At 56.8% G+C, this 27865-nt stretch overlaps 1 protein-coding gene across 1 annotated transcript in view; it reads right to left on the reverse strand.

Annotated features, from left to right (window-relative positions):
- Positions 1-11304: 11304 nt before the first annotated feature.
- Positions 11305-27865, reverse strand: part of MCPH1 (microcephalin 1) — an 89637-nt gene continuing 73076 nt past the window's right edge. The window contains exons 13-14 of the mRNA XM_084878338.1: positions 12311-12548; positions 11305-11568 (exon numbers count right to left, since the gene is read on the reverse strand). Coding sequence (XP_084734464.1) covers positions 11513-11568; positions 12311-12548 — 294 coding nt within the window. The 3' untranslated portion in view covers positions 11305-11512. The remainder of the gene's footprint in view (positions 11569-12310; positions 12549-27865) is intronic.

Below are 27865 nucleotides of genomic sequence, written 5' to 3' on the forward strand. Positions count from 1 at the left end.
GTAGCCGGCCCTCCCGCTTCTCTGATCTGTGCTCGTCTGATCGATGTCTGGTGGACGCTCATCTTCTCCTGCTGAAAGGTACGTCCTTTGGAAGCGGTCCTTCCCGCTTCCCGCATTCCCATAAAGAAAACAACGTGGCAGCCAGACCCTCCGGATGAGCTGCAGCCTCGGCGCCTGAGCATCCATCAGCACTCCATCTGCCAAGGGTTGTCAGCAGCATCCTGAGCAACGTCCCTCCCTCCCTGGGCACCAATGACCTGCACAGGTGTCACTTGCCTGGACCTGTGGCCTGTTACCCGGCTCCTGTGTCTCTGCTGTCTCAATGGGTGCCTCCACCCCCTACGCCCCTTAGAGGTGTTCAGAGGGAGGACAAGCTCCCCTCGCCGCCTGCTTCCTACCCCACCTCTAGTGTAGCTTCACTTCTTTTTAACATGTTTTTATTGATGTCAGAGAGGAAGGGAGAGGGAGAGAAAAGCATCAGTGATGAGAGAGAATTACTGATCTGCTGCCTCCTACACACCCCATACCGGGGATTGAGCCTGCAACCTGGGCATGTGCCCTGACCTGGAATCGAACTGTGATCTCCTGGTACAGAGGTCAATGCTCAACCACTGAGCTACGCTGCCCAGGCTAGTACAGCTTTTCTTATCAAAACTTAAAGTCCAGATTAAAACAAAACAAAAAAAAAGATTGTTTTTTTCTCTTTTGGAGATCCATGCCAATTTCTATTGTTTACTAAATCGTATATCACTCTCAGATTTGTCCTCTCTGCCAAGAACTGTATTTATTAGTTAATATTATTCCGCCAAGTCGTTCCTCTTAAATCTTTCAGAGCCCTGATGTGTCCACAGGGTTTTCACCATCAATCTCATGTTTTCACCAAAAGATGTATTATTCTCACAGCACTCTCACGTTCAGACTCCCTACACATATTTTAGGTTAAATCCTTTTTTTCTCTCAGTGTTTTCTCATTCGCCCTTCTTTGTCCAGTATCATCCAGTTTAACAAGTATCTGACCTCACCATGCCCATTGGGCCCGAACCAGCACCACTGGAGAAGGGAGACAGGCCTTACCCCCGGGAGCTCGTGGGCCCGAAGGCGACCGGTCAGACCCACTGTTCAGCTCACCAGACACTATTAGCGCCCCTGTCTCTCTCACGGACTGGGGCTTCTAGAGAGACACAGTAGGAGCCCCTGAAGATTGAACTATAAGTGACGGCAAGCCTGAGGGGAGGGAGGGAAAAGCATGGAAATGGCCAGAGCAGCCCGTGTCCGCCCGTGTTTCCATCTCCTGACTCACCCGTGGCCTGGCCACGTGACAGGGCAACACATGTTGCAGAGGGAAGCCTCCGAGAGGGCGGCAAGAGCCCCTTAAGCACAGCAACAGCTTAGAAGTGAGATTACGGGCTGTGAGATGCAAACACTGGCCCTCAGAAGGGTCCTGTTAGCACTACAGCAGGCTTTAGGGGAAGGACAATCAACACAAAACAAAACTCACCCAGAAGACATGACAAACTCTGTCCCTTACGACAGAGCATCAGAACCCATGAAGGAACGCTGACAGGATTACTCGAAAGGGACACTGAGCCGATAGTGAAGCGAGGGTGCGGGACGCCAGCTCAGCACGCCTCTCTGAACACCAGCCAGGACGTCCAATGTGGACATTTAAACAGTTTCATTGATGAATAAAAAACAGCCCAGCTGGTGTGGCTCAGTGGTTGAGCCTTGACCTATGAACCAGGAAGTCATGGTTTGATTCCCAGTCAAGGGCACATGCCCAGGTTGCAGTTTCGATCCCCAGTGGGGGGCGTCAGGAGGCAGCCAATCAATGATTTTCTCTCATCACTGGTGTTTCTATCTCTCACTCCCTCTCTCTTCTTCTCTAGAATCAATGAAAATGCATTTAAAAAATCTTAGAAATGAGATTAGCCAAGGAGACAAGAGATTTGCACATTGAAAACTACACAAAAGTCATCACCAGAGATTAGAACCATGGGAGAGAGCCCACGGTCATGGTTTGGAAGACATACTACTACTAACACCCAAGCGACCCACGGATGGAGCTCAGCTGCTCTCCATATGCAGTGGGGCTGTTTTGTCTGCTGTTTTTGTTTTACAGAAATAGAAACATCCATCCTAAAGCCCATGAGGAATCTGAAGGACTCTGAGCAACCAAACAACCCTGAAAAAGAACGAAGCTGAGGACGCACGTTTCCTGGCTGCAAAGCTACAGTAACGAAGAGCGGCTGGGTGTGAGAACAGACGCACGGACCAATGGTGCGGATGGGACAGACGGCCCAGGGATAAGCTGCCGGTGTCTGGTCGGTTGTCTTTTGACAAAGGCGCCAAGGCCATCCCAGGCGGAAAGGCCAGGAAAACTGGGTACCCACCAGCCGAAGAACCCTTCTCTGACACAATAGAGAAAGAACTAACGCAACATGGTTCAAACACCTACAGTTGAAGCTAAAACGATAAAACTTACAAGAAAATGGAGGGGGAAGTCGTCACCACACTGGAGTTGGCAGTGACCCCCAAGGCACAGGCCACACAGAAAAACCACACTCAGGACTTCATCCCAACGTGACACCTGCGTGCAACACGGATACCGTCGAGCGAGGAGGGGACGCCAGCATCGGAGGAGATACTTGCGCGTCATGTATCTGATCGAGGATTGGTACCTGGGACAAATCGAGCTCTATGCTCAGCAACATAGACCAACCCAGTTCAAACGTGGGCAGGAGACCCAGCTGGACATTTCTCCAGAGAAGACGTATAAGTGGTCAGAGAGCTCCTGAAAAGAAGCTAAACATCACGCTCCTTAGGGGAATGCATATCAAAGCCACAGACACTGCCCAGGACCCTGGAGGGTGACTTAAAAACAACAGGAAGGAACCAGAGGTGGAGAGGCCATGGGGAAGGTGAATGGGCAGTCGCCGAGGCAGACACCTTGGCGGCTCCTCAGAAACTGAACCTGAGTCACCAGGTGTTTTAAAGAGTTGAAAGCAGAAAATCCAACAAGTGCTTGTCTACCAGTGCCCACAGCAGCATCCGTCACATTAGCTAACGGTGGAAGCAGCCCAGGTACGGGGAACAGGCCAAGAGACTCTAACAAGGAGCATATGCTGCACTGAAAAGGCATTCTTCCTGAAGAGCGAGCATCTGCTACAAAACTCGACGGGCCTGGGAAGCAGTGCGGGCAGTGAAATTAGCCAGACACAAAATGACAGACATTTCATGACTTCGTGCATGGGAGGCACCCAGAATGAGCCATTATGTAGGAAGTGGGACAGAGGTCGTGGGGACTGTAGGGAGGGGAGGGCTTGCTGGTGGCTGTGGGGTTCTGCTTGGGATAACACAAGAGTTCTGGAAGTGGGTGGTGGGGTGATGGCTGGATAACACTGGGAACGCACTTAATGCCGCCGAATTGCATACCTGCCAGTGTGTACACGATACATGTTATGCTGCGTGTACTTTGCCACATTAAGCATTAAAAGCTGTAAGCAATCTTATAGAATTTAAGAGATAAATCAGCAATTCTGCTTAAAGACCTCAAGACCACTCTTGGTAATGGTCAGGGCAAACAGAGCAAAAATCAGCAAGGATGTATGAGAACTGAAAAACATTACCAATCAGCTCAAGCTGACTGAGACTTATAGGCTACTACTTGGTCAAAAACAGTAGAACACCCGTTATTTTCAAGTGCCCAGGAACATTCACCCAAATAGACCATTTTCTGGACCATAGAACATACCCTAATAAATTTAAAAGCATAAATAAAAACAATTCCAGGTGTTCCCACTGACCATAATAAATTAAATTAGAAAATCAATAACACCAAAATCTCTGGGGGTAAAAATCTGCAAATATGTACTTTTTAAAAATACGTTTTTATTGATTTCAAAGAGGAAGGAAGAGGGAGAGGGAGAGATAGAAACATCAATGATGAAAATCATCGATCGGCTGCCTCCTGCATGCTCCCTCCCAGGATCGAGCCTGTAACCCGGGGATGTGCCCTGACCTCCTGGTTCATAGGTCGATGCTCAGCCACTGAGCCACACTGGCCAGCACCATGTGCTTCTAAATAGCCAATGGGGCCAAGAGGATGATTATAAACGTTTGAACTGGATAAAAATGGAAATGCAACGTAGCAGATTTGGAAAAGCGATTGGAAAAAGAAGAGTGAATTAAACCAAAGCAGGATGGACACAAAGGAAAGAGCAGATGTCAATAAAACTCAGACAATAGAGGAACTTGAACACAAACCAGTTATTTGAAAAGAAAAATACTATTAATAAACTAACCTGGCTGACCTAGAAAATCGTGAGAGAAGACACAAATTGCCAGTATTGAAAATGAATGCATGAACCCCAATGCTGGTCCCACAAACAGCAAAAGAACAAGACAGCACTGCGAACCACTCCATCCTCATAAAGTTAACTATTAGATTAATTATTTCAAAGACACAAGCTACCAAATCTTGTGAGAATAGGAACTAAACAGTTCTGTTTTTATTAAAATGACTGGGGTCTCTCCCTCTCCCTTCCTCTCTGAAATCAATCAGATATATGTGCATATATATGCATATGTGTGTGTGTGTGTGTGTGTATATATATATATATATATATATATATATATATATATATATATATATATAACAAAACCCAGAGAGTGTACACCACCAAGAGTGAACCCCAAGAAATACTATGGATTTTAGTTAATAAGAATGTGTTAATATTGGCTCATCAATTGTAACAAATGTACACTAATGTAAGATGTTAAAAACAGGGAAATGGGTAGTTGCTGAGGGGATATATGAAAACTGTACCCTTTGTTCAATATTTTCTGTAGATTTAAAACTGCTAAAATTGTCTATTAATTTTTATAAATATCTAATTTAAAAAGTATAGCCTCTCATTCCCTTTTTTTTTTTTTTTTTTTTACCAAAGTATAAAACAGGGACATGCGTTTTACTCACATTACCTGTTCTCATTGCTGTTCCTTCTTTGCTTAATGTCCTTGCCATTTCCTGGCCTAATTTTCTCTTTTCTGGCCAAAAATAATGGCCAGCAGAGGACGCTAGAAGGCAGGCATCCCTCTGCCCAGAGGGGCCTTGGGCTCTGACTGGCCGAGAGCTCTAACTGCCTGGCTGCCCCCTCGGGCACCTGGGGACGAACTCCCTGCTCAGAGCTTTCGGAGACCTGGAGTCTGTCTACAGAGCAGCTGAGAATGTCTGAAGAAAGATGAGCCCTCTGGACGCCGGAGGGAACTCCCAGCTTTCCTGATGTTCATGTATAAGGCGAGTTGAAAGGTGTTTGCTTGCTTGCTTTTCCATTTTGTAGACACCAGAGTTCCCCATCTAGCTAAGTTCTCAAGAAAATTAGAATACATTTCACTTAAGTTAACCACAGTTTAGCGAGGGATCCAGGTTTTGGCTTAATTTGCTGTTGCTCCTCAAAGAAAACTCTCAGTAACGAGAGCAAGTAAATGAAGCTATTAAAAGCTTCATCTAAGAGAACGTTTCTCAGAGCCGCCCAATTAACCTGTAAAATCATTCCACGTCCAGGTCTTTACCGAGGAAGCCGGTTCATTAAGAGTTTCATTCAACTGGCCCGTAAAATTCTGAATGTGACTGCCCCGTCTCCAGAGGTTATCCAAGCAAGGACGTGGGATGATCCCGCAGAGCATGACATGGGAAAATGCTGGAACTATTTATAGCAGCTCTCGCTCTGGAAATCCCAGGCCTCGCCGACTATTTATAGTCACTCCTCGGGTTAAAAGGGTGAACGCAGAAATCTTGAAAATGCTGCCTCTTATCCGGCGGGGAGGGAGACGGGTCAGCTGTCTCCAGGGGTTTGGTCACCAGGCTTGCGGAGAGCGTTCTGAAATGACAGTACAGGCCTCTCTCTTGGGGGAACAACGGGCTTCGTCCGGACGAGCAGTTCCCGATTCAGTGACACTGACTGCAGCCTGGATGTTGTCCCCGCACATGCAGGGAGGGGAGTGGGGTGACAGGCATCTGCACAGGGGCTCACGGAGACTCTCCAGCCAGCGCTGGTCTGTTCAGCCAGATAAAATGACCGAGTTTTCCATTCCTCCGGGGAAGACCACCTCTGAAACTCCCGCCCCCAGGCCCCCTCCTCCCGCCGGGACCTGCCGGTGCCCGGAGCCTGACTGTCCGCTTCTCGGTGTGCTCTGGGGGGAGGGAAAAGATAGGGTTCCCGCAGCTGAACGCCCTGAGAGGCCTGAGCACTGGGCTGCCTGCGCCGGGGCTGCGGGGAGCGGCCCAGCTTCTTCAGAATGCATCGTCTGGCTCATAGGCTAAGAGTAACGTCTGTGACTCCCACTGTGGAGAACAGCATGGAATTTCCCCCAAAAAATAAAAAATGCAGCTGCCATTTGACCCAGTGATCCGACTTCTAGGAATACATCCCAAGACACCAGAAACACCAATCAGAAAGGACATATGCACCCCTATGTTCACAGCAGCACAATTCACCATCGTTGAGATCTGGACACAGCTCACATGCCCATCAGTAGACGAGTGGATATAAAAGCTGTGGGACGTTTACACCATGGTTTTTTTCTTTCCTTAATAGGTTTTTATTGAGTTCAGAGAGAGAGGAAGGGAAAGGATAGACACACAGAGACACCGCTGACCCCAGGCCTCCAGCCCCCAGGCCCCCCAGCACCACAGGCCCAGCCCCAGGCCCCTCAGCTTCCCAGGCCCAGCCCCAGGCCCCCCAGGGCTCAGGGAGCTGAGGCTCTGAGGCAGGGGTCTTCAAACTGCGGCCCGCAGAGGAGTCTGATCCAGCCCGCCAGGTTTTTTGGGCAGTGAGCGCAGCCGAGGTGTTACAGTAGGAATTAGTAGTTCATATAGTCCGGCCCTCCAGCTCTCTGAGGGACCGTGATCTGGCCCCCACTTTAAAAAGTTTGAGGACCCCTGCTCTGAGGGAACATCTCCGGTGAGTGTGCTGTGTGCTGTGACAGGACAAGCAAACAGAGATGGTTCTGGAAGACTTCCAGACCAAGGACTGAGCTCAGGAAGGTTTTGGTGAGTGGGGCTCACGGGGAATTCAGGGAACGCGACACGTTGGTCTCCCTCCGAGCCGCAGATGGATTAGACGTGACGGCTCAGGAAAAGGCCATTTCAGCTTGGCGAGGCTCTGCTGTGAGCCCCCGAGAATCCGCCTCCTCCCGCCAGCCCCCCTCACGGCTTCACTGGGGCGCGGCCTGGCTGGGGGGGACTGGCTCTCAGGACGCTGACGTTGCTCACCATGATGTGTGTGGGTTTTGGGGGAGGGGGTTCTACTGGTGACCTTGAGCATTGCCCACTTCACTCGCAGCTGTAGGCACCCCGTTAACTCCTCGGCTGGTTTTACCCGCGGGATCGAGGGGTCGCTGCCTGCTGGGCAGAGGCCATGGATGTGACGAGGGAATCCCGACAATCTGGGAATTAGCACTGGGTCTGAGAGCGTCCGGTGGTGACCAAAGTGGCTGCACCTACCCCTCCACTTTCCTCTGAAGCTGCGATCAGCCACCTTGGCTCCTCCGCCCGCTGGTGCACCTGGAGCAGGTGCTCCTAAGGACCTGCTTCCCGGCCCTGCACCCCGAGGGGCTGGTGCCCACCCCGAGAGCGGGCCTGTGCTTAGCAGGGCCAACCAGCCCCCCTCCCCTCCCCCTCGGGAACTGCAGTTACAGAGATGTCCCTGGGCCAGAAAGTCCAACGTGGCTGCAATGCGAGTCCCAGCATGGGGTTCAGGGGGAGGAGGGGGCGCAGGCGTGGATTCCAGTGGACGGGGTGGGGTGGGGGTGGGGTGGGGGTGGGCCCAGCACTGAGAACCCCTCCTCCTTGTCCCTAAGTTCAGGGTCCAGGCGATTCTGCCCGCCTCCTTCCCTCAGCCAGGGAGCGGGCAGAGCCTGAGCACACTGTGCTTCCTGTGGGTCTAAGCGGGGCCCCGAGGGCCTTACAAGGGGGGCCCCCAGAGCCAGTCACCGCAGGAGGGCGTGCTGGGAACGTGACTGCTGCAGGCTCCTGGCAGGCAGAAGGAGGGGAGTGGCCGCCCAGCACTCGAGGAGGGCTGCCTGAGCCTCCACTTCCAGTCCCGTCCCTTCCCCTGAGGCCCCAGAACCAGAACCAGAACCAGAACCAGAACCAGGCTCCGGCCGAGCCCTGCCCTCCGGCTGCCCAGCTGTTCACACTCAGGATGCCTCGTGGTCCCCAGTGAGCAGCGGGTTTCAGCGCCCCCCTTCCCCCCTGTGCGCTGCGTTCACGGTGACAGAGGGACAGAGGGAGACAGCTGGGGAGTCCAGGATGGATTCCTCCTTCCCCTGCAGGCTGGCGCAGGAGGGGAGTTAGCTTGTTTCCGGTGACTCTCCTCCGGGTGTTGAAGACATGAACTGCCGCCCCACAGAGGCTGTTCGAAGTGAAAGCAGAACAGAGATGATGGCCAGCGTCCTGGAGCGGGGAGGGGGCACGGGATGGGGACCGAGGCTTCGAAACACTGACGCTAATGACCAGGCAGGACACAGCCACCACACGCCCGGCCGCCAACCAGCATGCGTGTCTGCTCCTCCGCTCGGTCACTTCCATCCTCGTCTCGGGAGCCGCTCCCGTGACAAACTGAGATCTGTCCTCCCAGCACAGAAAACAGACCCACCGTCCTCCATGAAGGAGACACAAGCTGGGAGCGGGCCTGGGCTTGAGCCACAGCCACAGGGCCTCTACACGCGTGCATCCCGTGACCGGAGGGCCGAGAGGTTAAGCAATGATTGAACACGCAATAGCTGTAAGTAAAAAATTACCCCGTTTTCATGGTTTTGTTTATTTAAAAATATATTTTCTATTCCAGAAAGGATGGAGAGGGAGAGAAACATCAATGATGGCAGAGACGGACTGACTCACAGGGGATGGAGCCTGCACCTGCCCACCCTGCCCGCAGAGGGTGGGAAGCCGAGGAACCCGCTCTGGCCTCCAGAAAGGAAGGGGCTAAGCAGGCGGGAGGGTGAAGGAACGGGCTGAACACAGACAAACATGGAGACGGGTGGAGCTCAGCTCAGGAAGATGCAGCGAAGGGAAGGCAGCCCAGGAGCTGGGCCTGTTTCATTTGCAAAGTGCTCCGAGAAGGGCCGGTCCGAGCCGGTGACCCTGCCTGTGGAGACAGAGAAGCCAGGCCTGGGGTGGAAGGACCTCGGCCGGGGATGGCCCAGCACCAGGAAGGAGCTGGCATGAGGCTCGGACGGCGACCGTTTCCAACAGGAAGGATGAGTCTTTCTCTTTAAACGACAGCAGCGCTGCTGACCACTGCCACACAGTCCGTCCCGGGCCAGCCCCTCAGCTTCCACGGCACCTTCCTCCACACGGGGCTGGGCCGCTCTGACGGCAGCCCCCCTCCCGCCTTCAGAGTACACGTGCCCCGTCACGGGCTCCGTCTCCGAGACCATCTCGGCAGCTGCGAGGCACTGCCCTGCTCATGGCCCGGCTGGCAGGTAATCCCCACGCTGGGCCTGTCATTGCCCCGGGCTTCCCTGCAAACCACGCCGTGGCCAGCCCTAACCCTCTCTCCTAAGGGCACGCTCCGAGAGGAAGGACCGGGAGGGGCCGTGGAGAGAGACCTGCTGATTTCCATCTGCACACACACGTTTGCTGAGACCGGCCGCGGCTCACGACCTGCCGGGAGGAGCCAGGCCGCTGGGAGGAACGTGCGAGCTGCCGCCTATGGAGGGACGTCCGTGTCCACCTGGGACCTGACCTCTAGGCAGCGGCTCAGCCGGTGGCCGGCAGACACAGGGCCCGCGAGGCCCAGCCGGTGGCCGGCAAACACCGGGTCCGAGAGGCCCAGCTGGTGGCCAGCAAACACCGGGTCCGAGAGGCCCAGCCAGGGGCCGGCAAACACCGGGTCCGAGAGGCCCAGCTGGTGGCCAGCAAACACCGGATCCGAGAGGCCCAGCCAGGGGCCGGAAGACACGGGGCCCACGAGGCCCAGCTGGTGGCCAGCAGACACGTGGCCCGAGAGGTCCAGCCGGTGGCCGGCAGACACGGGGCCCGAGAGGCCCAGCCGGTGGCCGGCAGACACGGGGTCCACGAGGTCCGAGAGGCTCGGCCGCTGCTCCGAGGCCGTTTTTATTGGTTTCTGCCCGGCGAGCTGCCCGCGGTGGTTACCCTGCTCCATCGGCCAGCTTGGGAGCTGTCTTCTCAAACAGGATGCGGCACTTCTCCCCGTCTGTCGGGCCCTCGGTCTCTCTTAGCAGGCTTCACAGGTTCCCGAACTTTTGTTACATTTATTCCTAGTTAGTTTTTAGATGCTGTTATAAACGAATTGTATTCTTCCATTTTCAAATTGGTTATGGATAACATATATAGAAATACAATTAACTTAGTTTGGTATATTGGTTTTTATATCTTGTAATCTTGTTAAAGATTATTTTTTCCTTGATTCCTTATACATTTTAAATACAGTGCCATGTGACCTGAGAGCAGTTCTACTTCTTCATTTCTAATCTGCGTGGGATCCAAGGACGGTGAGAGCCGCCTGTGGGACCATACAGACCCCTCCTGAGCCAGGACCTGGAGCAGGCTCCCCTGGGCACTGCCAGGAGGATGGGAGGTTAAAGGCACTTCCAGGGCTGGGCCAGGGCGCCGTGAACCGGGGGCGCAGTGAACGGGGGGCGCAGTGAACGGGGGGGGGGGCACAGTGAATGGGGGGGAGGGCGCAGTGAACGGGGGGGGGGGGGCACAGTGAATGGGGGGGAGGGTGCCGTGAACCGGGGGCGCAGTGAACGGGGGGGGAGGGGGGCAGTGAACGGGGGGGGCACAGTGAATGGGGGGGAGGGTGCTGTGAACCGGGGGCGCAGTGAATGGGGGGGAGGGTGCTGTGAACCGGGGGCGCAGTGAATGGGGGGAGGGCGCAGTGAGGGCACTGCCTGTGTCGGACACGGTTTTAAATCCAAGAGAAAGCCCTCATTACTGTCCTGCGTCTCGACCTGGACTCTGGCAGGTGCCCCTCAGGAGCTGACCATTGTCAGGGGGACTTGAACTCAGGGGAGGGGGTGGGAGGGTTGATAGCTACACCAGCAGCCGCCCTCCTGCCCCCTCAGCAGGTGCCCGGGCAGCGGCCCGAGGGCAGCGTGGGGGACCCCCTGCTCGGCCCAGCGCTCAGGGCCCCGCGCCGCTAACCTAACCCTGAGTCTCGCTGCACAACCAGCACCTGGACCGGGGACGGCGTGGCCATCTCCGCGGACGGTGGCCAGAGAGACCAGCGTCTGGTGGAACTGAGGGCGCGACCGCTCTCTGCAAGGAGACCAGGAAACGATCCCCATCTTTATTCTCCAGAAGAGACAGGCCTGGGGGGTCTGGTCGGCCACTCCAGACACAGACGCCCCGGCCGGCCGGCCGGCTCCCGAGGCGCGGGGCCCAGGAGGCAGGCCGCGGGAGCCCCGCCCAGACTCGCTGCAGCGTGGATGCCCTCCGGGGCCTCTCCGGAGCGTCGATGGAGCCCCTGGGGCGGGAGGGCCCTCACGGCCGCAGCAGGTAGTCCTCGCAGGCGCACACCGTGTGCTGGGTGACCGAGTCTGCGGAGAGAGGGCAGGGGGTGGTCAGTGGCCAGCGCTCAGAAACGTCCCCTTTCTGTAGGAGCGTGAGCCGCCCGTGAGGTCTGCGGGGCCCAGCGCCGCCCTTCCCCTCGCCCCGCGGCCACAGCACGTAAATCAGCAGCAAACGACATCGAGGAGTCGCAGCCTCAGGCACACGCACCCCACGCTCGGCAGCCACGGGAGCCGTTGGAGCTACTGGCTTCGCTCCTCAGACCACCAAACGGGCCACGTGGGAGATGTCCACGCAGGTGAGGGAGTGGGAGCCGCGGGCCAGCACGTCAAGCACCCCCGGCCCAGGAAGACCATGTCCCCCCTCCCCGAGCCTGCCGTCAGGTGCCCCCCGACCTCCCTGCGCCCCCAGAACCCCGGCTGTCCCTGACCTCCCTGCTCCCCCAGAACCCCAGCTGTCCCTGACCTCCCTGCGCCCCCAGAACCCCGGCTGCCCCTGACCTCCCTGCTCCCCCAGAACCCCAGCTGTCCCTGACCTCCCTGCACCCCCAGAACCCCGGCTGTCCCTGACCTCCCTGCTCCCCCAGAACCCCAGCTGTCCCTGACCTCCCTGCTCCCCCAGAACCCCAGCTGTCCCTGACCTCCCTGCTCCCCCAGAACCCCAGCTGTCCCTGACCTCCCTGCACCCCCAGAACCCCGGCTGCCCCCGAGCCTGCCGTCAGACACCCCCTGACCTCCCGTGTGTCCCCCAGACCCCCACGCAGGTTCCTACCGAGGATCCACTTCTCCGACAGGTAGGTGACGGCCTCCTTCCTCCTCCCCTGGCAGGGCCCGATGAAGAGGCTGGCCTGGCGAGGGACCCCCGTGACCCGGCCCCCGCACAGGAGGACCAGCTCCCACAGCTTGGCTCTGGGGGGGTCGCTGGCCGGGGAGATGAACATCGTGGGCTGGTCGGCGAACAGCGTGCCCTGGTACTGCCCCGCGGACAGGTGGCGCTCCCGGCGGCAGAGCTGTGGGCAGAGACACAGGGTCGAGCCACGCCCTCTTTGGGTGGCACGTGGCACAGCTGTGCATCCTGCCTCCGAGGCCCCGAGCAGGCGGTGGCACAGAGATGGCGTCTCTGAGCCAACTCCAGGCAGATGGCGCACAGGAGCCGTTCCGCGTTCTGGCGGAGCTGCCGAGGACACCGGCTGTGCAGCAGAGAACACGGTGTCCACGAGTCCATGCGTCCCGTATTGCCCCCACCCCCACCCCCCCGCGCACCTGCAGGGCAGCCTGTCACAGGCCCTCGAGGGCCACACGGGAGAACCAAGCTGAACCCCTCACGCCCCTGGTGCGTGGCTGGGAGGGACCGGGCACAGGGCTACCGGGCACCAGACTAGGCACCGGGAAGCCTTCAGGACGGGATGCGGGGATGAAGACCCTGACAGTAACGGAGCTGCTGTCTGGCTTCCTGCAGCGGGTCCCCTTGCGCTGACCTGCACCCTCGCGGGGACTCCGATGGCCGGGCCCAAGCAGCCCCTGTTGGAACACGCTGAGTTCTGGTCTTGGGCCCTTTCTACTCTGGCCATGCCTGCCCGTCTTACTGCGGTGCAGCCGGGGATGGCCCCGGAGCCAACGCCTCTAGGAAGGCGGACAGGTAGGCAGTGAAGAGCACAGCCCCAGGGTCTTCTGAGAACTCAGTTCGGACCAAGGACTGGAGCTCTGCAAGGAGCTGAGTCCCAGCTGCAGCGGAGGGGGAGGAACAGGTTCTGCAGGGTTGGACATGCTGGTGCGGTGCAGGGGGAGGGAGGGAGATATGAGGATAAAACGAGGCCCACTCCGCAGCTCACGCCCCGCCCACTCTGAAACACCTGCCCCACGGCCCCAGGACACCCTCTGGGTTTTCTCTTGCCCCTCCCCTGGGCCTGGGCTGGCCTTCTCCACAGGCCACAGGCCACAGGCTGGAAACCAATCGTGGTCTCACTAATAGAAAGATGTGGAAAGCTGGCCAACCTGGAAGCTCTGGAAGGTCAGAGCCAAACACTCCCTATCTAACTGAGACAATGGTACCTGAGGCAACTTCCCCACCAAATAATCCTGTAAATCCTTCCTGATAGATAATCTGTCTGCCTAAGGGTGATGAGTACATCCCAAACCTGAATAAAAGGATGGCAAGACCAAAGCAAGGCCTAGTCATTCCACTAGAGGTGGGCTCCCGCCTGGCCCCCAATATTCCCAAATTAATACTTTTCTAGTCTCTTTCATTTGTGTGCGGCCTTCTGCAGAACCCGAACCCTGAACCACGCGGGACGTGGAAGGGGTTCCCACACACACTATCAGAATTCTCCTCTTCCCACCGCAAGCTCCCTCCTCCCAACAAGGCTCATTCCGGCTTCAGCACAGACTCTGGGCCTCAGTACCCGCCACCCGCCGGCTCCTTTCCAATGACTCGTAGGCACCCCACCTGCCATGTGTCCGATTCTAACTCACCCTCTCCACCCCCCAACCGGGCCCTCACGCAGCAGCCGCTGTGCAGGCGGCAGGAACCAGCCCGCTCCACCGTGTCCAGCTCAGTGCAGACGGAGGGCCAGGCCCACCAGGTCACGTAGCCCAAGGGAAGGCTCTTAACCCAGGCAATCTCCGGCCGGCTGAGGAACCAGCCACCCCCTGGTGGAAGCAATACCCAGGAAGTGCCTCTCCTCTCCTCTCCCTCACCCTCCTGCCCCTGCCCCCAGGGCTGGGTCTGGTGGGCACAGCCGGGAGCTCAGAAAGCACCATTTCCTGGAAGATGGCCACACAGCACTCCAGGGGGAGCCGGTGAAGGGAAGCCACCAAGATGGGGGGCTGAGCTCTGGGACAGTGAGCGAGGCCTGTCCCCTCCGGCTCCTGCCGAGGTGAAGAGAGATGAGGGGGCAGGGGACCCAGTGGCACGCCGGCCCACACACCTGCCCCTGCACCTGCACCTGCACCGACTGAGGTGCAGGCCCACACTCCTCAGTCTGAGGAGGGGAGACGGGAGGGTGCCGAAGCAACGGCCAGGGGAAGTGGTGCCAACGACGCCACGACGCCTCGGGGTTTCACCGGCAAAGCCCCGGCAAACCCTGCCGTCAGGCCTGGAGGGCGTGCCCAGGCTCAGGGCTGCTTTTCAAAACGCTGTAAGTTCCTTTTCTGGCGTTACTGAGCGACAGGACGTGCCATGGGCCCCGACGGGAGCATCACGTTTCCAAATGTTTCTCCAAATGGAACTGCCTTCAACGACCTGGCAGTGCCTAAGTCTGGCCGCGGGCCACACAGCGGGCAGCGGTGGTGTCTGAGCTCGGGGGCTCCAGGGTGCGAGGGCCGAGGAAGGATCCAGCGGAGGCTCAGCACCCGGGCAGCACGCAGGTCCCAGCCGCAGCCGTTACCCCCGGGGACGGGGCGAGCCTGCCCCCGTCACAATGGAAGGGCTCCGCTCACAGCGTCTGCCTGAGAGGCTCTGTGGCTCTGAGGCCGGGAGCCGAGGAGACATCTGCCAGGACTTGGTGCTGTTTGGAGTGGGTGCCGTTTGCCGCGACCCACCGATTACAAACGCACAAAACATGGCCGCTGCCCTAAGAAGCTCGAAAGGGGAGGGAACAAAGGCACCACAGCAAGGCCGGCCAGGCCCCCTCCCGGGAGTGTGGGGAAGGAGCAGAAGGCGGGTCTCCACCTCCTGCGACCTCACAGTGTGAGCAGCGCTGTCCACTGAGATCTTACCCCCGCAGGTCTCCGGGAGGCTGTGAGGGCCTGGCTTCTCATTCGGAGGGTGAGGAGCCTGCAGACCCGGACCAGCATGGGCAGTGCCCACTTCTCTTAGAGGCTCCCACAGGGCGGAAGCAGCAGAGGCCCAAGGGCCACAGCCCCAGGCTATGGGCTGGCGCTGTCCCTGGTGCTGCAGCCACGGGCGGTGAGGACAGACCGCAAGGCCGAGGGCCAGCCCAGCCCAGCCCAGCCGGCAGCCACAGACGGATGTGTAGACAGGTCACGTTGATAAGAGGCCGCAGAGGCCTGCCTCCCAACGCAGTGGGACACACACAGAAGGCGGGCTCTGGTGCAGGGTTCGCTCCTGGCTGGATCGGCTTGGTCTCCTGAGAACCCCACAGCCACGCTCAGTGGGAAACGGCGGCCAGGCGCCTTACCCACAAGCGCCGCCTACAGAACGTGCCGAGGGCGGCGCCCCTCCTTGCTGGGCCTTCCCAGGTTCTCTCTTCAAGTGCACACGTCCCGGGGGGGGGCCTGCATGGCGGGAAGTCACAGACCTGCATAATGATGACGTATGGTTTCCTAGCATGTCCACCCGCCCAGCCCGCTCCCGCGCCTCTGGGCTCAGGGCACCTGTCCCGGAGCTCCGGACGGGTGGGGGACAGCGAGGCCGCCACATGCTTGAGACTGAGCCATGTGGCTGCGTGTCCACTTCATGGCTACACATGTCCCATTACTCTCTGACGCACCTGGCGATGAGCACCGGCTGCTTCCTCTCCTCAGAGGATATGCTTCTGTTTCCCAGGGACTACCGGGAGTGGGCGGCCATGTGGTGAGGTCGCACTCGTTACATATCAGTGAGAAACTGCAAACAGCCTCTGCAGTACCTGCCATTTTATCCCGGAAGCCAAGCACGCGTCCTAGCGGCTCCGTGGGCCATTGCTCAGCACTAGCGTGGCCCCAGTAGGTGTGCAGACGTGGCTCTCCGTGGCTTCTCCGGGCATCTTCTCCTGTGCCCTTTTGCATTCATAGCACTTCCCCGTGAAGCTCTGGTCTTCGTTCTGGCCCATTTTTAAAGAACTTGGATTGGGTTGTAAGAATTCTTTACCCATTCTGACTACAACTTCCTTTTCAAACATATGGACTAGGAATAGTTTCTTAATTCTGGGGCTTCCCTTTCATTCTCTCAATGATGTCTTTAGAGAACATAACTTTTCATTTCCATGAGGTCAAACTCCAGCCCATCACACACTCACATAGACACCACACACACTTGTATACACTGAGTGGCAAAAACCCACCCTTTGGTCGGTGCCAGTCGGTAACAGCGACTTAAAAACCCGGCGAAGGGAAACTCCCTCAGAGGACGCCGAGTCTTGCTGTCCCATTGACCGTCTTGCTCAGAAGAATGGGGCAGCAGGAGCCGGGCCTCCCTTGGGGGCAGGGAAGCTGAGGGAGCCTGATCACCGGGGGGACCTGAGCGCCGTGCCCACTGAGCCCGGGGAGGTCACGGGGCAGCAGAGGGCTGGCTGCACTCCCAAGGTCACGTCCACAGCGCCAGGCAGTCACGATGTGCTCACAGGGGCGGCTCCTTAGCCTCCAAGGTGCTACCTGAGACACTGGCACCCACCTCACCAAGGACGATGCACAGACCGAGCTCACTGGGGACAGACCAAACGCAGAGACACCACCTGCCTGGCGGACTGAGCGGCGGAGCCTCGCTCGCACTGGGATGCGGCGGTGCACGGCACCGCGGGCTGATGCTCACACAACAAACGGCTCTCCACACAGCCCAGCAGCCACGCTCCCTGGTCTTTAGCCAAGAGTTGGACACGGACGTGTGGATGCTGACAGAGGCCTCACCCGCCGAGGCCCCTTCAGCTGGTGACGGCGCTGCGCTCCCTCGACCGAGAGGCGGTCGGTCCTCGCTAAGAAGGAGGGGCTGTCGTCAAGGGGAGCCGAGGAGGAGCTGGGAGGCGTGCAGCCCCTTCACAGGGCGATTCCAACACCCTGCCCTCCGGTTTCAGGGGGCGGGGAGGGGAGGGTGAGCAGACGCACAGGGGTTTTCCAGGCGTGAGCCCCTCAGTGCGACTCCATAGGATGGGCACATGACACCACACACCTGTCCACACCCAGGACGCCCAGCACAGGGGGCTCGGGGACAACACGTCAGCACAGGCTCATCGGCTGTGACAAGTGTCCCGCCGGTGAGTGAGGCTGAGAACACGGAGGGTGTGTGTAGGGTTGGGGAAAATATAGGAAATTTCTGTACCTTTCTCTCAATTTTGTTCAAAACCTCTAACTATTCTTAGCAAAGGTCTTAGTGCTCCGAGCTCGGTGCCGGTGGTGTAGCCGCGGGCTGGCCGGGCTCACTCCCGGGACCCATTCCCCGCACGTCTGTCCGAGGGCCCTCCTGGGCTCCCTGTCACGGCCTGAGGCGGCGGACCTGAGGGCAGCAGCGGGTTTCACACGGGGGCTCACGCCACGTTCCAGGCAGCACCACAGCCACATCCTTCAGGCAGGACGGACCAGCCAGCCCTGCTCTGAGCCGAAGCTGAGCCCCCATGGCTGTGCCAGAGCTGGGCTAAGCCTCAGCTCAGACAGGAGGAACAGCTCTTTCCGTCATCGCTGTCCCCGCCCGGCAGTGGGCAGCCCTGGGGGCAGCAGAAGCTGGAGGCACCTGTCCTGGGTAGGGGGTGTGTGTGTGTGTGTGGCTCTCACACAGACAGGAAGGAGAATTCCTCTGAGGCACGCCCTCCTGTTCTCCCTTCTTCCCTCTCGGGGGTGGCGTTTAAAAATGTGCGCTCTCTACAGAATCTCCAACCCCCACCCGCCACCACCTTCAACAAAACCACAACAAGCCCCAAGCTGAGGGAAAGCGGACCCGGGAACACTGGGGCTGGCCATTGCCCGGTGACTCAGCCAGCACCTGAGAATGCGCCCTGCTTCCTGCCAATAAAACCCAAACAAGTTGCTTCCTCCACAAACACGCGGTGACATCAGCGGCTCCTGTCATCCGGGCGCCCCCTCCTGCGTTTTCTTTGGCAAATATGGAGCTGTCCTCCTGATGGGGAGGGGGGCAGTGAGGTGCTGAGCGCACGGCTCCGCCATGGCTGCGCTGGACGGCACGGCGCCCTGCGGTCGGTCCGGGACCCGGCCAGGTACTGCCTGAGTCACCGGGCGCATTCCAGAGGCTTCCGTGAGTCCTGTCACAAGGTCTGTCCTCCGGCATGTCCTTCCGGCAGGAGCGCATTCCTGGGGTGACGAGCCACCTCCGGGAGGGCCGCCTTCCTTTCTTGGCCTGTCGGGGGGGCTCCCTGTGCAGGCGCTCCGCGCGCCACGCCCCTCCAGGCTGGCTCCTCGGGCGTCAGGGGGCCTGTTTCATGCTTCTTTAATATTTAATTCTTTGTTGTTTAAAGAATTGCACGTCTCCTTCCCCACCAGCCATCTCCGCTCCCCTCTGCACATGGTCACACCCCGCTGTCCGTGTCCACTGGTGGGTCTCTTACCCCCACCTCCCGCCTTCCCTCTGAGGCCAGACTGGCTGCTCATGCCTCTGTGTCTTTGGGTTTATTTATGTTGTTTGTCGGCTTCACGCTTTGAGATCCACGGCCTGATGCCCTCTGTCCCCTCGGTCAGCAGGTGCACGTCCGGGCCAGAGCACGTCCTAGCAACAGCTTCGCTCCTCATTCTTCGCCCGTCCGTGGAAAAGCACTGGCTTCAGAACTCGGAGGCTGGCATTGACGATGGTTCAGGAAGGCCCAGCACCCACGGCAGGAGCCCCACGGCCCACCTCTGGAGCCACAGCGGCCAACCTCCAGTGCACGTCCCTCTGTCTGTCCAGATCCCTCAGGGTCTGTGCAGGGAGCACCCTGACCTGAGCCGGGTGGGGGTTTAGGGGAGAGGGAGGGCAGCCACACTGCTCTCTGGGCGCCGCCTCCCACGCTGGCCACGACAGCAGGGCAGGCGGGCTCTGTCGCCTGAAGGCAGACTGTGGGACAGCCGGTGTGCTTGCCCGGAAGGACACCTGGAAGGACACCACATCAGCCATCAGCCGAAGCACGCCAGGCTCACCTTCATGGAGAAGGGGCCACCTCGCGTCCATAGTGCACCGGCCCCTGAGCAAGATGTAACCCCAACGGCCTCCGAAAGGTGGGAGACCCCTCCCAGTCCCATACCCAGGGCCCCTCAGCCACCAGCCTCACCCGCCGCTGGAGCTGGAGCCGTGATCTGAGGAGACAAGGATAAAGCTCGCTGTCTGTTTGGGGAAAAGGAGAGAGAAGCAAGCACCAGGATCACCTTTTAAGTGACACGTGCGTGGAACTCCCAGCGACTCAGGTCCAAAAGGAGAAACTGAATCAGACAGGAACCCACTTGGTGTCTGGATTCACTAGGAGGGCGAGGACCCAGGTGGGGCCGTGCAGGGGGTGAGCCTAAGGGGCAGTGCTGAGGCCTGCGGGGCTGAGGGGCCACGGACCCGTCTGAGCAGGACGGGCCTTTGGGCCACGGACCCGTCTGAGCAGGACGGGCCTTTGCCTTCCTGGCTGCACGTCCCAGGGGAGCCGCGGCCTGGCTGGGCCTCTGGGGCTGAGGGTCAGGGTCAGGGCCCCGGTAAACCTCCACGCCTTGCCCCGGAGCTGCAGGAGCAGAGTCAGCAGCACCAGAAGGAACTTGGGAGAGGAAACCACACTTCCAAGTGGAGAATTCTAAAACTTGTATTTCTTTCACAGGAGCTGACTAGCTGTGCAACGAGTGACAGAACAGGCGTCAGGGGCTTCTCCCACCAGTAAGGCCCCCGACGCTCCTCTCAGACATGCCGCCTCTCCCGTGGGTGCTTGTCCTGCTCCCATGTCATCCTCCCCACCTCGCCCCCTTAGACGGCACCGACACTCAAAGGACACGCAGCTCCAGAGCCGGTTCCCCCAGGCCTCTCGCCAGTGGGAGCCCAGACCCAGCAGATCCTCTGGTGGCCACGCATGGATTTCACCCGCGCCCCCCACTCCCCCCAGGTCGCCGAGCCATGTCCCTGCTCTGCCTGTGGCCACATCGGCTCGAGCATCACAGAAAACAGCGAAGGGCTTCCTACCTCCCGTCACCCGCTGGGTGTCCTCCTGGCTCTGGAGTGACTGCCACAGACTGGAAGCGGGACCTCCTCCCGAGCGAAGGAGACACTCTTGCTCCAAGACGCATGAAAGCCACCGTCCGGCCCTTCCTCGGCTCCTGGTCCCCTGTCCTCCCAGTCCACGTGGCCTTTGAGGGAGCAGGTGCCATGGGCTAGCACAAACCCTTCTGGATCAGCTCCATCTCAGTGTGCGCAGCTGGTCCCATCATCCCGCTCTTCTTCTGAAGACGAAGGAGATGCAGAGCACGCAATGGCCGCACGCAGATGCACACGTTAAACCCCGGACCACGGCTGAGGTGCCGAGGTGCCATAAACCCCGGGCAACCCCTGCAGCACCCAGGGCGGGGATGGGGGTCCGAGGGCCGGGCGCCCTGCCCCCACTGCCAGCTCCTGTGGTCACAGGAGGCACAGGAGGCAGGGCGAGCACGTAGTAGGTGTTCAGGGAGGGCTGCTCCCCCCCCTCCCTGAAGTAAGCCCTGTGCAGGGTCCCATGGCTCCAGAGCGGGGGCTGATGTCACCCAGCCTGGAATTCCTGGTGGGAAACGTGGATGAACTCACTGGCCACAGAGATCCTGTTTTCATGTCAATATCCTCAGGCACAGAATGTGAGGAAAGAGAGGAAGTGAGACGGCAAACAAATATTCCCACTCGCTGTCTGTGTGCTGAGCAGTTCCCGTAAACTCAGGTGCCCCTCGCTGGTCCAGAAGGAAAACAACGCTTAACAAGCGACAGAATGCCACCTGAGTCCCAGTTCTGTGAAATGACCGATCTCCACAGACGTTCCTCTCCTCCTTCGTTCACACTGAGAGCCCTCCCCGGCCTGGGCCCTTACCCTTCCTCTTCCCTCCTCCTCCCTCCTGCCCCCTCTACCCGCCCCGGCGCTGGGCCCCTTACCCCCTTCACCTCTCCTCCTCCTTCCAGCCCCTTCTACCCTGCCTCCCAACCCTCACCCCTTCCCTCGCCCCTCACCCTCTCTGGTGACCACCATTACCATGCGTTGGGCTTTCTGAATCCGTAGCTTAGTGCCCATCATCAATGTGGGAAACCTCCAGCCTGTGTGTGCAATGCCTTCGGTCGTTCTCTCCCTCCCCCTCGACCCCAGGTCTCTCCGCCTCCCTGGTTCCCTGCCACCCTCACCTCCCAGCCCCTGAATCCCTCCTCGGTGTTCAGATCTAATGGGCCACTGAGCACGCCTTAAACGTCGGCAATGGCACTTTTTAGTTGTGGGAGTTTTCTTCTTATAGCTGTGAGGTTTTTTCTTCTTTACTTTTTCATTTAAGAGTTACCAAACTTTATACGTTTCAGCCTGGTGAGCATTAGGGGTTGAATTGTGGCCCCTTTGCCTTCATATGTGAGTGCCGGTGATCTCCCATGCCTGAGACCTGGCCCTGCCTGGGAATGGGGCTGTCACGCGAACCACTGGTCCCCTAGCTGTGACCGGCTGGGAGGTCCCTGCTGCTCGCTGTGTGTGCACACATGCCCAGCGTGGACTCGACTTCACGTGTGGCACGGTGTTTCTCCTCACGGAACTGTGACGAAGGCGTCCTGGTGGCGTATTAGTTGCTATTGATGCATGTCCTTAGTAATCATTTCTGCACCTGACTAATGAGAACGGTCAGCTTTGCTCACTGTCCTATATAATACAAGTGTAGTATGCAAGCTGTCCCCTGACTGGGAGTTTGTCTGGGAGTTCGACCAGGGGGCGGGGCAGGCAGGGGAAGGGAGAGAGGCACCCCAGCTGGCGGTTGAGGTGGCAGGCAGCCAGGGGAAGGGAGGGAGTACCCGGCCAGCAGCCGCTAGGGCCCTACCAATTTCCTGGGCCGCTATCCTAAATAACAAAAGGGTGATATGCAAACTGACCCTAACACAGAATCACCAGCCCGACCACCTGACAGTCACCGTGAGGCGCGCCAACCACTCTGGGTTTCTTCCCCGCCAGCAGGCTCCGATCACCCAGTGGCGAACGGGGATCTGGGGGTGGGTGGCGGGGATGCGGGTGGTGCCAGGTCAAGGCCCCCGCCCCACCATTTTCCCCCCCCACAGAGGGCCACCGCTGGTGAGGGCGGGGACGGTGAGCGGGCAGAGCGGCTGACCTCTTGGCTCCTCCCCTGGCCGGTAGGTTCCAATCACCTGATGGAGACGGGGACCTGGGGGTGGCGGGGACAAGGCCGCTGCGGGCCGCCGGGGAAGATGGCCCTGATGGCAGGCCAGGCCTAGGGACCGTACCAGCACGGATTTCGTGCGCCAGACATCTAGTCTATATGTAAAAGCCTAAGCGACTGGCCACCTGGCCAGTAGCTATGACACATGCTGACCATCGGGGGCAGACGCTCCGAGCAGGAGCTGCCCAGCGCGGTCTCTTGGCAGTGGCGGCAGTTGGGTGACGCACCTGGACCAGAAAGGAGGGAGCCCAGTTCTGGGCTGCGTCACCCGAGAGCCGTCCTCCTGCACTCCAGGACCCCTCGGGGGATGTCTGAGAGCCGGTTTTGGCCCGACCTCCACAGGCCAGGCAGAGGGACCCCACCAGTGCACGGACGGGACTCTCGTTTGTTATAAGACCAGCAGAGGGAGCAGCGAGCATCACCAGTGGACTTAATATTTGCATTCTCCTACAGCAAGCATGTCAAACTCAAAGGCTAACACGGCCAAATAAACAAGGTTTAAATTTATGTGGCCGCAAAAATCAAAAGCTTCAATTTTCATAGAAATGCAGATTTATTTTGATAGAGACATGCTGAATACAAAGGGCTGAAATAAATTAGTAATCGTTAACATAAAATAATAGAACATTTTAGTAAAAATAATTTTTCTTCAACATTAATATTCCAGACTCTGAATAACAAATAAGAGTAAGGCAAATAAACCTATTTTTCTTGTTCTCTGAAAGTGAAATATTTCCTGTTGTGTACACCCAACAAGTCAGTACAAGATTAATGATGTGGCCACTGGCTGCTTAAATAGTCTCTGCTGGTATTAGTGGAGAGAAATGTTGCGCCTGCGCGTAGGCACGTCAGAGAAATCAATGCAACATGATGATAGTAACCAGTCATTAGTGAACACTGCAGTTCATTATTAATAACTGGAGGCCCGGTGCACGAAATTCATGCAAGAGCAGGCCTTCCTACCCTGGGCTGCCGGCACTGGCTTCCCTCTGGCACCCGGGACCCAGGCTTCCCTCCAGCTGCTGACAGGCACTGGGACCTGGGCTTCCCTTGCAGCCCTGGCTTCGTCTGGAAGGACATTTGGTCTAATTAGCATATTATGCTTTTTTTTTTTTTTAAATTATAGATTATGTATAACAGGATATTGTAAAAGTTTCGTTACAAAGTTTATTGACACGTTTCTTACATTCCATTATACTGACTGGGCTGCAAAAATATCCCAAGGCCCGCGAGTTTGACATGCTTGTCCTACAGGTGACATCGCTAGTAGATTTTTGTTTTAGTTTTTACTGAAATCAAGCAACACTTTCTGCCGATAAATAAAAAAGGTCACTGAAAAGTGAGTCAGGATTTTGAGAAAATCAAACTTTTTTTCTGTAACTATCCTACCAGCATCAGGTCTTTTGAAAACAGATGCCAAGATGAGGTATTTAATTCAGTTACCGATGTCCTCTCCTGACAGGCTTGGCAAAATGAACTTCCTTTCACCTTTCTTTGCATTGAGTCTCTTTACTTGAAATAAAATATTTGAGATCAAACAATTCCTTATTTAAAAAAAAACAATTAAAATTTATTTTTACTTATTTCAGAGAGAGAGAGAGAGAGAGAGAGAGAGAGAGAGAGAGAGAGAGAGAAACAACCATGATGAGAGAGAATCATTGATCGGCTGCCTCCTGCACGCCCCCTACTGAGGATCGAGCCTGTAACCCAGACATGTGCCATGTCCAGGAATCCAACCATGACCTCCTGGCTCACAGGTTTACTTTCAACAACTGAGCCATGCAGCCGGACGAAGCGGTTCATTATTAAGGGTGCGAGTGCCAAAGAATCGCATGTGGTGGGGCTTAGGAAGACGAGAGGTGCCCGCCCTGGGCCATCAGGAAGGACGTGGTCACGGGACAGCCACGCGTGGGTTTGTGGAGGAATAAGAGACGGAGTTTTTTTATACACTTGGTGCAAACATCACATCTTTTATGCACAACTATTCCAACATCATTCTCCAAAAACTAATTTCTCAAAAACACTTCTTATACATGTAACTCCATAATCAAGCCTAATTTCCCATAGGAAGATTTATTTTTTTAAATATCGAGTCAGACTGATGGGAATGGCCAAGGGGGATCTTGTGCTTTTATTTTTTTACTTCTTGGACATAAGTGATTTTATTTATGTTAACCTGTAACCAAGAGTGATAATATATCATAATGTAAACAGCATGCATGACATTTTCTCTCTCTCTTATTTTGAAAGGCTTCTCAATTAAGATAAAAATTTTATAAAGTTATATTAAACAAAGATTAATCTAGATGGTATTAAGCCCTTTCATGAGAAACTCATCCTGAGAGAAATTAGTTTTTAGTAGAATGATTATGACAAGAGACTAGACACATTTTTTTCACAAGCAGCAGCATTTGAGTTCTCTACCTTTTTGTTGAAATAAATGTAAGAACATTTTTTTTTTAAATATATTTTATTGATTTTATACAGAGAGGAAGGGAGAGAGATAGAGAGTTAGAAACATCGATGAGAGAGTCATCGATCAGCTGCCTCTTGCACACCCCCTACTGGGGATATGCCCGCAACCAAGGTACATGCCCTTGACCGGAATCGAACCCGGGACCCTTCAGTCCCCAAGCCGACGCTCTATCAATTGAGCCAAACCGGTCCCGGCGAAATAAATGTAAGAACATTTACTGTAAAATTGTAACTCATAAGCCCACTCCAATGTCTCTAATATTATTAGTCAAAGGAAAGACTTTATTGACTTTACATTGGTCACGTGTAAAGCAGTCATCACTGACATCAATCCATGAAAAGAAAACGCTTGGCATGTTTTCCATGGAGAAAACAGGACACAATTACGGGCAAGAGATTATCAGGCGAACGCACTCACCTGTTGTTTTAGAAGTTACCCACCGGCTTTTTAAAGCTACAATTTGTATCTTAACCTTCCAGGCATTCTTTTGATGAGATGATAAAACATTTCACAAAAATATTAGAGACTGAAAATATTTAAAAATCAAAGAGCATTTGAGATAACTCTTTTTTTTTTTTAACAACAGCACAATTATATAAACCAAAATATTCCTAAAAATTCAGGGAATTCATCAGGAAATCTTAAAACAAACAAAAAATAACCCCACAAAAAACAGTTCTTGGCTATTTCCCAAGTGCTGATGGTCACACATCTACACAACGTGGCCTCAGCCGCAAAGGCTCTGCAGAGGCTATGCTGGTTTTGGGCAAAACAAATGGAGTCTAGGAACCTTACGTTTCTTCTTTCTTTCTTTCTTTCTTTTTCTTTTCTTTTTTTTTTTTTTTTTTAATATTTTTATTGTTTTTTTACAGAGAGGGAGAGAGAGAGTTAGAAACGTCGATGAGAGAGAAACATTGACTAGCTGCCTCCTGCACACCCCCTACCGGGGATGTGCCCGCAACCAACGTACATGCCCCTGACCGGAATCGAACCTGGGACCTTTCAGTCCACAGACCGACGCTATACCACTGAGCCAAACCGGTTTCGGCCCTTACGTTTCTTTTTACAAAACTGCCCTCAGTGTCTTTTGGACATAACTGCACAGGGAACCTCGGACAAATAGGAGGACGAGTGGGTTTGCTTCCTTTGAGATGGACAAACCTCAGGAAGAATGGCCGTCTGGGGGAGGGAGCGTCACCTGACACCAGGTTTCCTCAGGGGATCACCTCCCACTCCTCCCTCCAGACCAGCCACTGCAGGGGGGGACAAGACCCATGCTCCAGGTCTGCCCCCACTCTGCTCACCCTACCTGCTCACCTACCCTCTCACCTGCCCGCTCACCTGCCCGCTCACCTTCCTACTCACCTACCTGCTCACTTACCCTCTCACCTACCCTCTCACCCGCTCACCTACCCTCTCACCTGCCCGCTCACCTACCCTCTCACCTGCCCGCTCACCTTCCCTCTCACCTGCCCACTCACCTGCCCGCTCACCTACCTACTCACTACCTGCTCACCTACCCACTCACCTACCTGCTTACCTACTCTCTCACCTACCCTCTCACCTACCCTCTCATATACCCTCTCACCTACCCTCTCACCTGCCCGCTCACCTACTCACTCACCTACCCTCTCGCCTGCCTGCTCGCCTGCCCGCTCGCCTGCCCGCTTGCCTGCCCACTCGCCTACCAACTCACCCACTCATTTACCCACTTACCTACCCACTCATTACCCACTCATTACCCACTCACCCTGCCTGCTCACCTGACCCCAGCAGAGGGCACCAGGGAGGTGGCTGTTGCATCTCCATGCCAGCGGGCGCCCCTCACTGGTGGGCACTGTGGTGCCCAGGGACATGCCCACCCGGAAAGCCAGGGCTCACCCTACCTGTGCAAATGGAAACACCTGGAAGCCCCGGGAAATGGCTGTCCCAGAGGAAGAGGCCTGAGAACACACCTGGCCAAGGCCTTCCTGCCTTTGGCAGGCAGCTCCCTGTTCCAGCAGAATCCACGCTTCCTCCCCCACCAGCTGGTCCCAGGGAGTCAGGCTCCGCCAAGCGGACACTTGGTGTTCTCCAAGCACGTGGCCACGTCCGAGGCCAGACAGGGACCTGCGCTCCACAAGGCGTCGCACGTCAGCCAGGAGCAGCCTAACCTCTAGCAGGCACAGCAGGCCCTGCGGCCACCTCCATCGGAGGCACCGAGGAGGCAGAGATCGGAGAAAGCACCGCCACAGTGGGAAGGGGGCACGCAGCCAGCGGTCCCCCGGGAAGGCTGTACCTGGCCGCTCATGGCTAGAGCAAGGCCCGGCGTCATGCCCCTGCCCTGGGTGCAGCCAGGCCTCTGCCACTCGGAGGCGCAGGCCCAGGGGCTGAGGCAGCAGCGCCAGCTCCGCGTGAACCACGGCCACACGTAGGGAAACTGAGGCTTGAAGCCGGGCTTCCGCTCTCCCTGAACCCAGTTCTAATCAGTCTCTGAAACCCGCAGGCTTCCCCTGCCCTTTCCTGACCTCTGGTGCCCGTGAGACCAGGGCCCCTGTCCTGCTCTGTGAGAGACGGGGCCTCGGGAGTCGGCTGCAGGCACAGCCCTCGGAAAGAGCCGGTGCTCCTGCTCAGGCACGGCAGCCTGGCGCCCAAGAAGAACCCCTGTGACGCTGGCTGACGAGAAAGGCCGCTGCGGGACCCAGTGGAGGCAGGCGGTGGCGGGAAGCCAAGGGGGGATGCCCTGGGGCTGGATAACAAGTGACACTATAGACGCACGCCTCATGTGCATGGCGGGCGCAGGACGGTAACCAGCACTCACAGCGCGTGGAGATGGTGGGAGGGGACCAGGCCCTGAGGGTCTGCCAAGGCCTGTTTGCACAGGTA

The sequence above is a fragment of the Pipistrellus hanaki genome, assembly GCF_964339955.1.
Source record: "Pipistrellus hanaki genome assembly, chromosome: 3".
NCBI classification, from domain to species: Eukaryota; Metazoa; Chordata; class Mammalia; order Chiroptera; family Vespertilionidae; genus Pipistrellus; species Pipistrellus hanaki.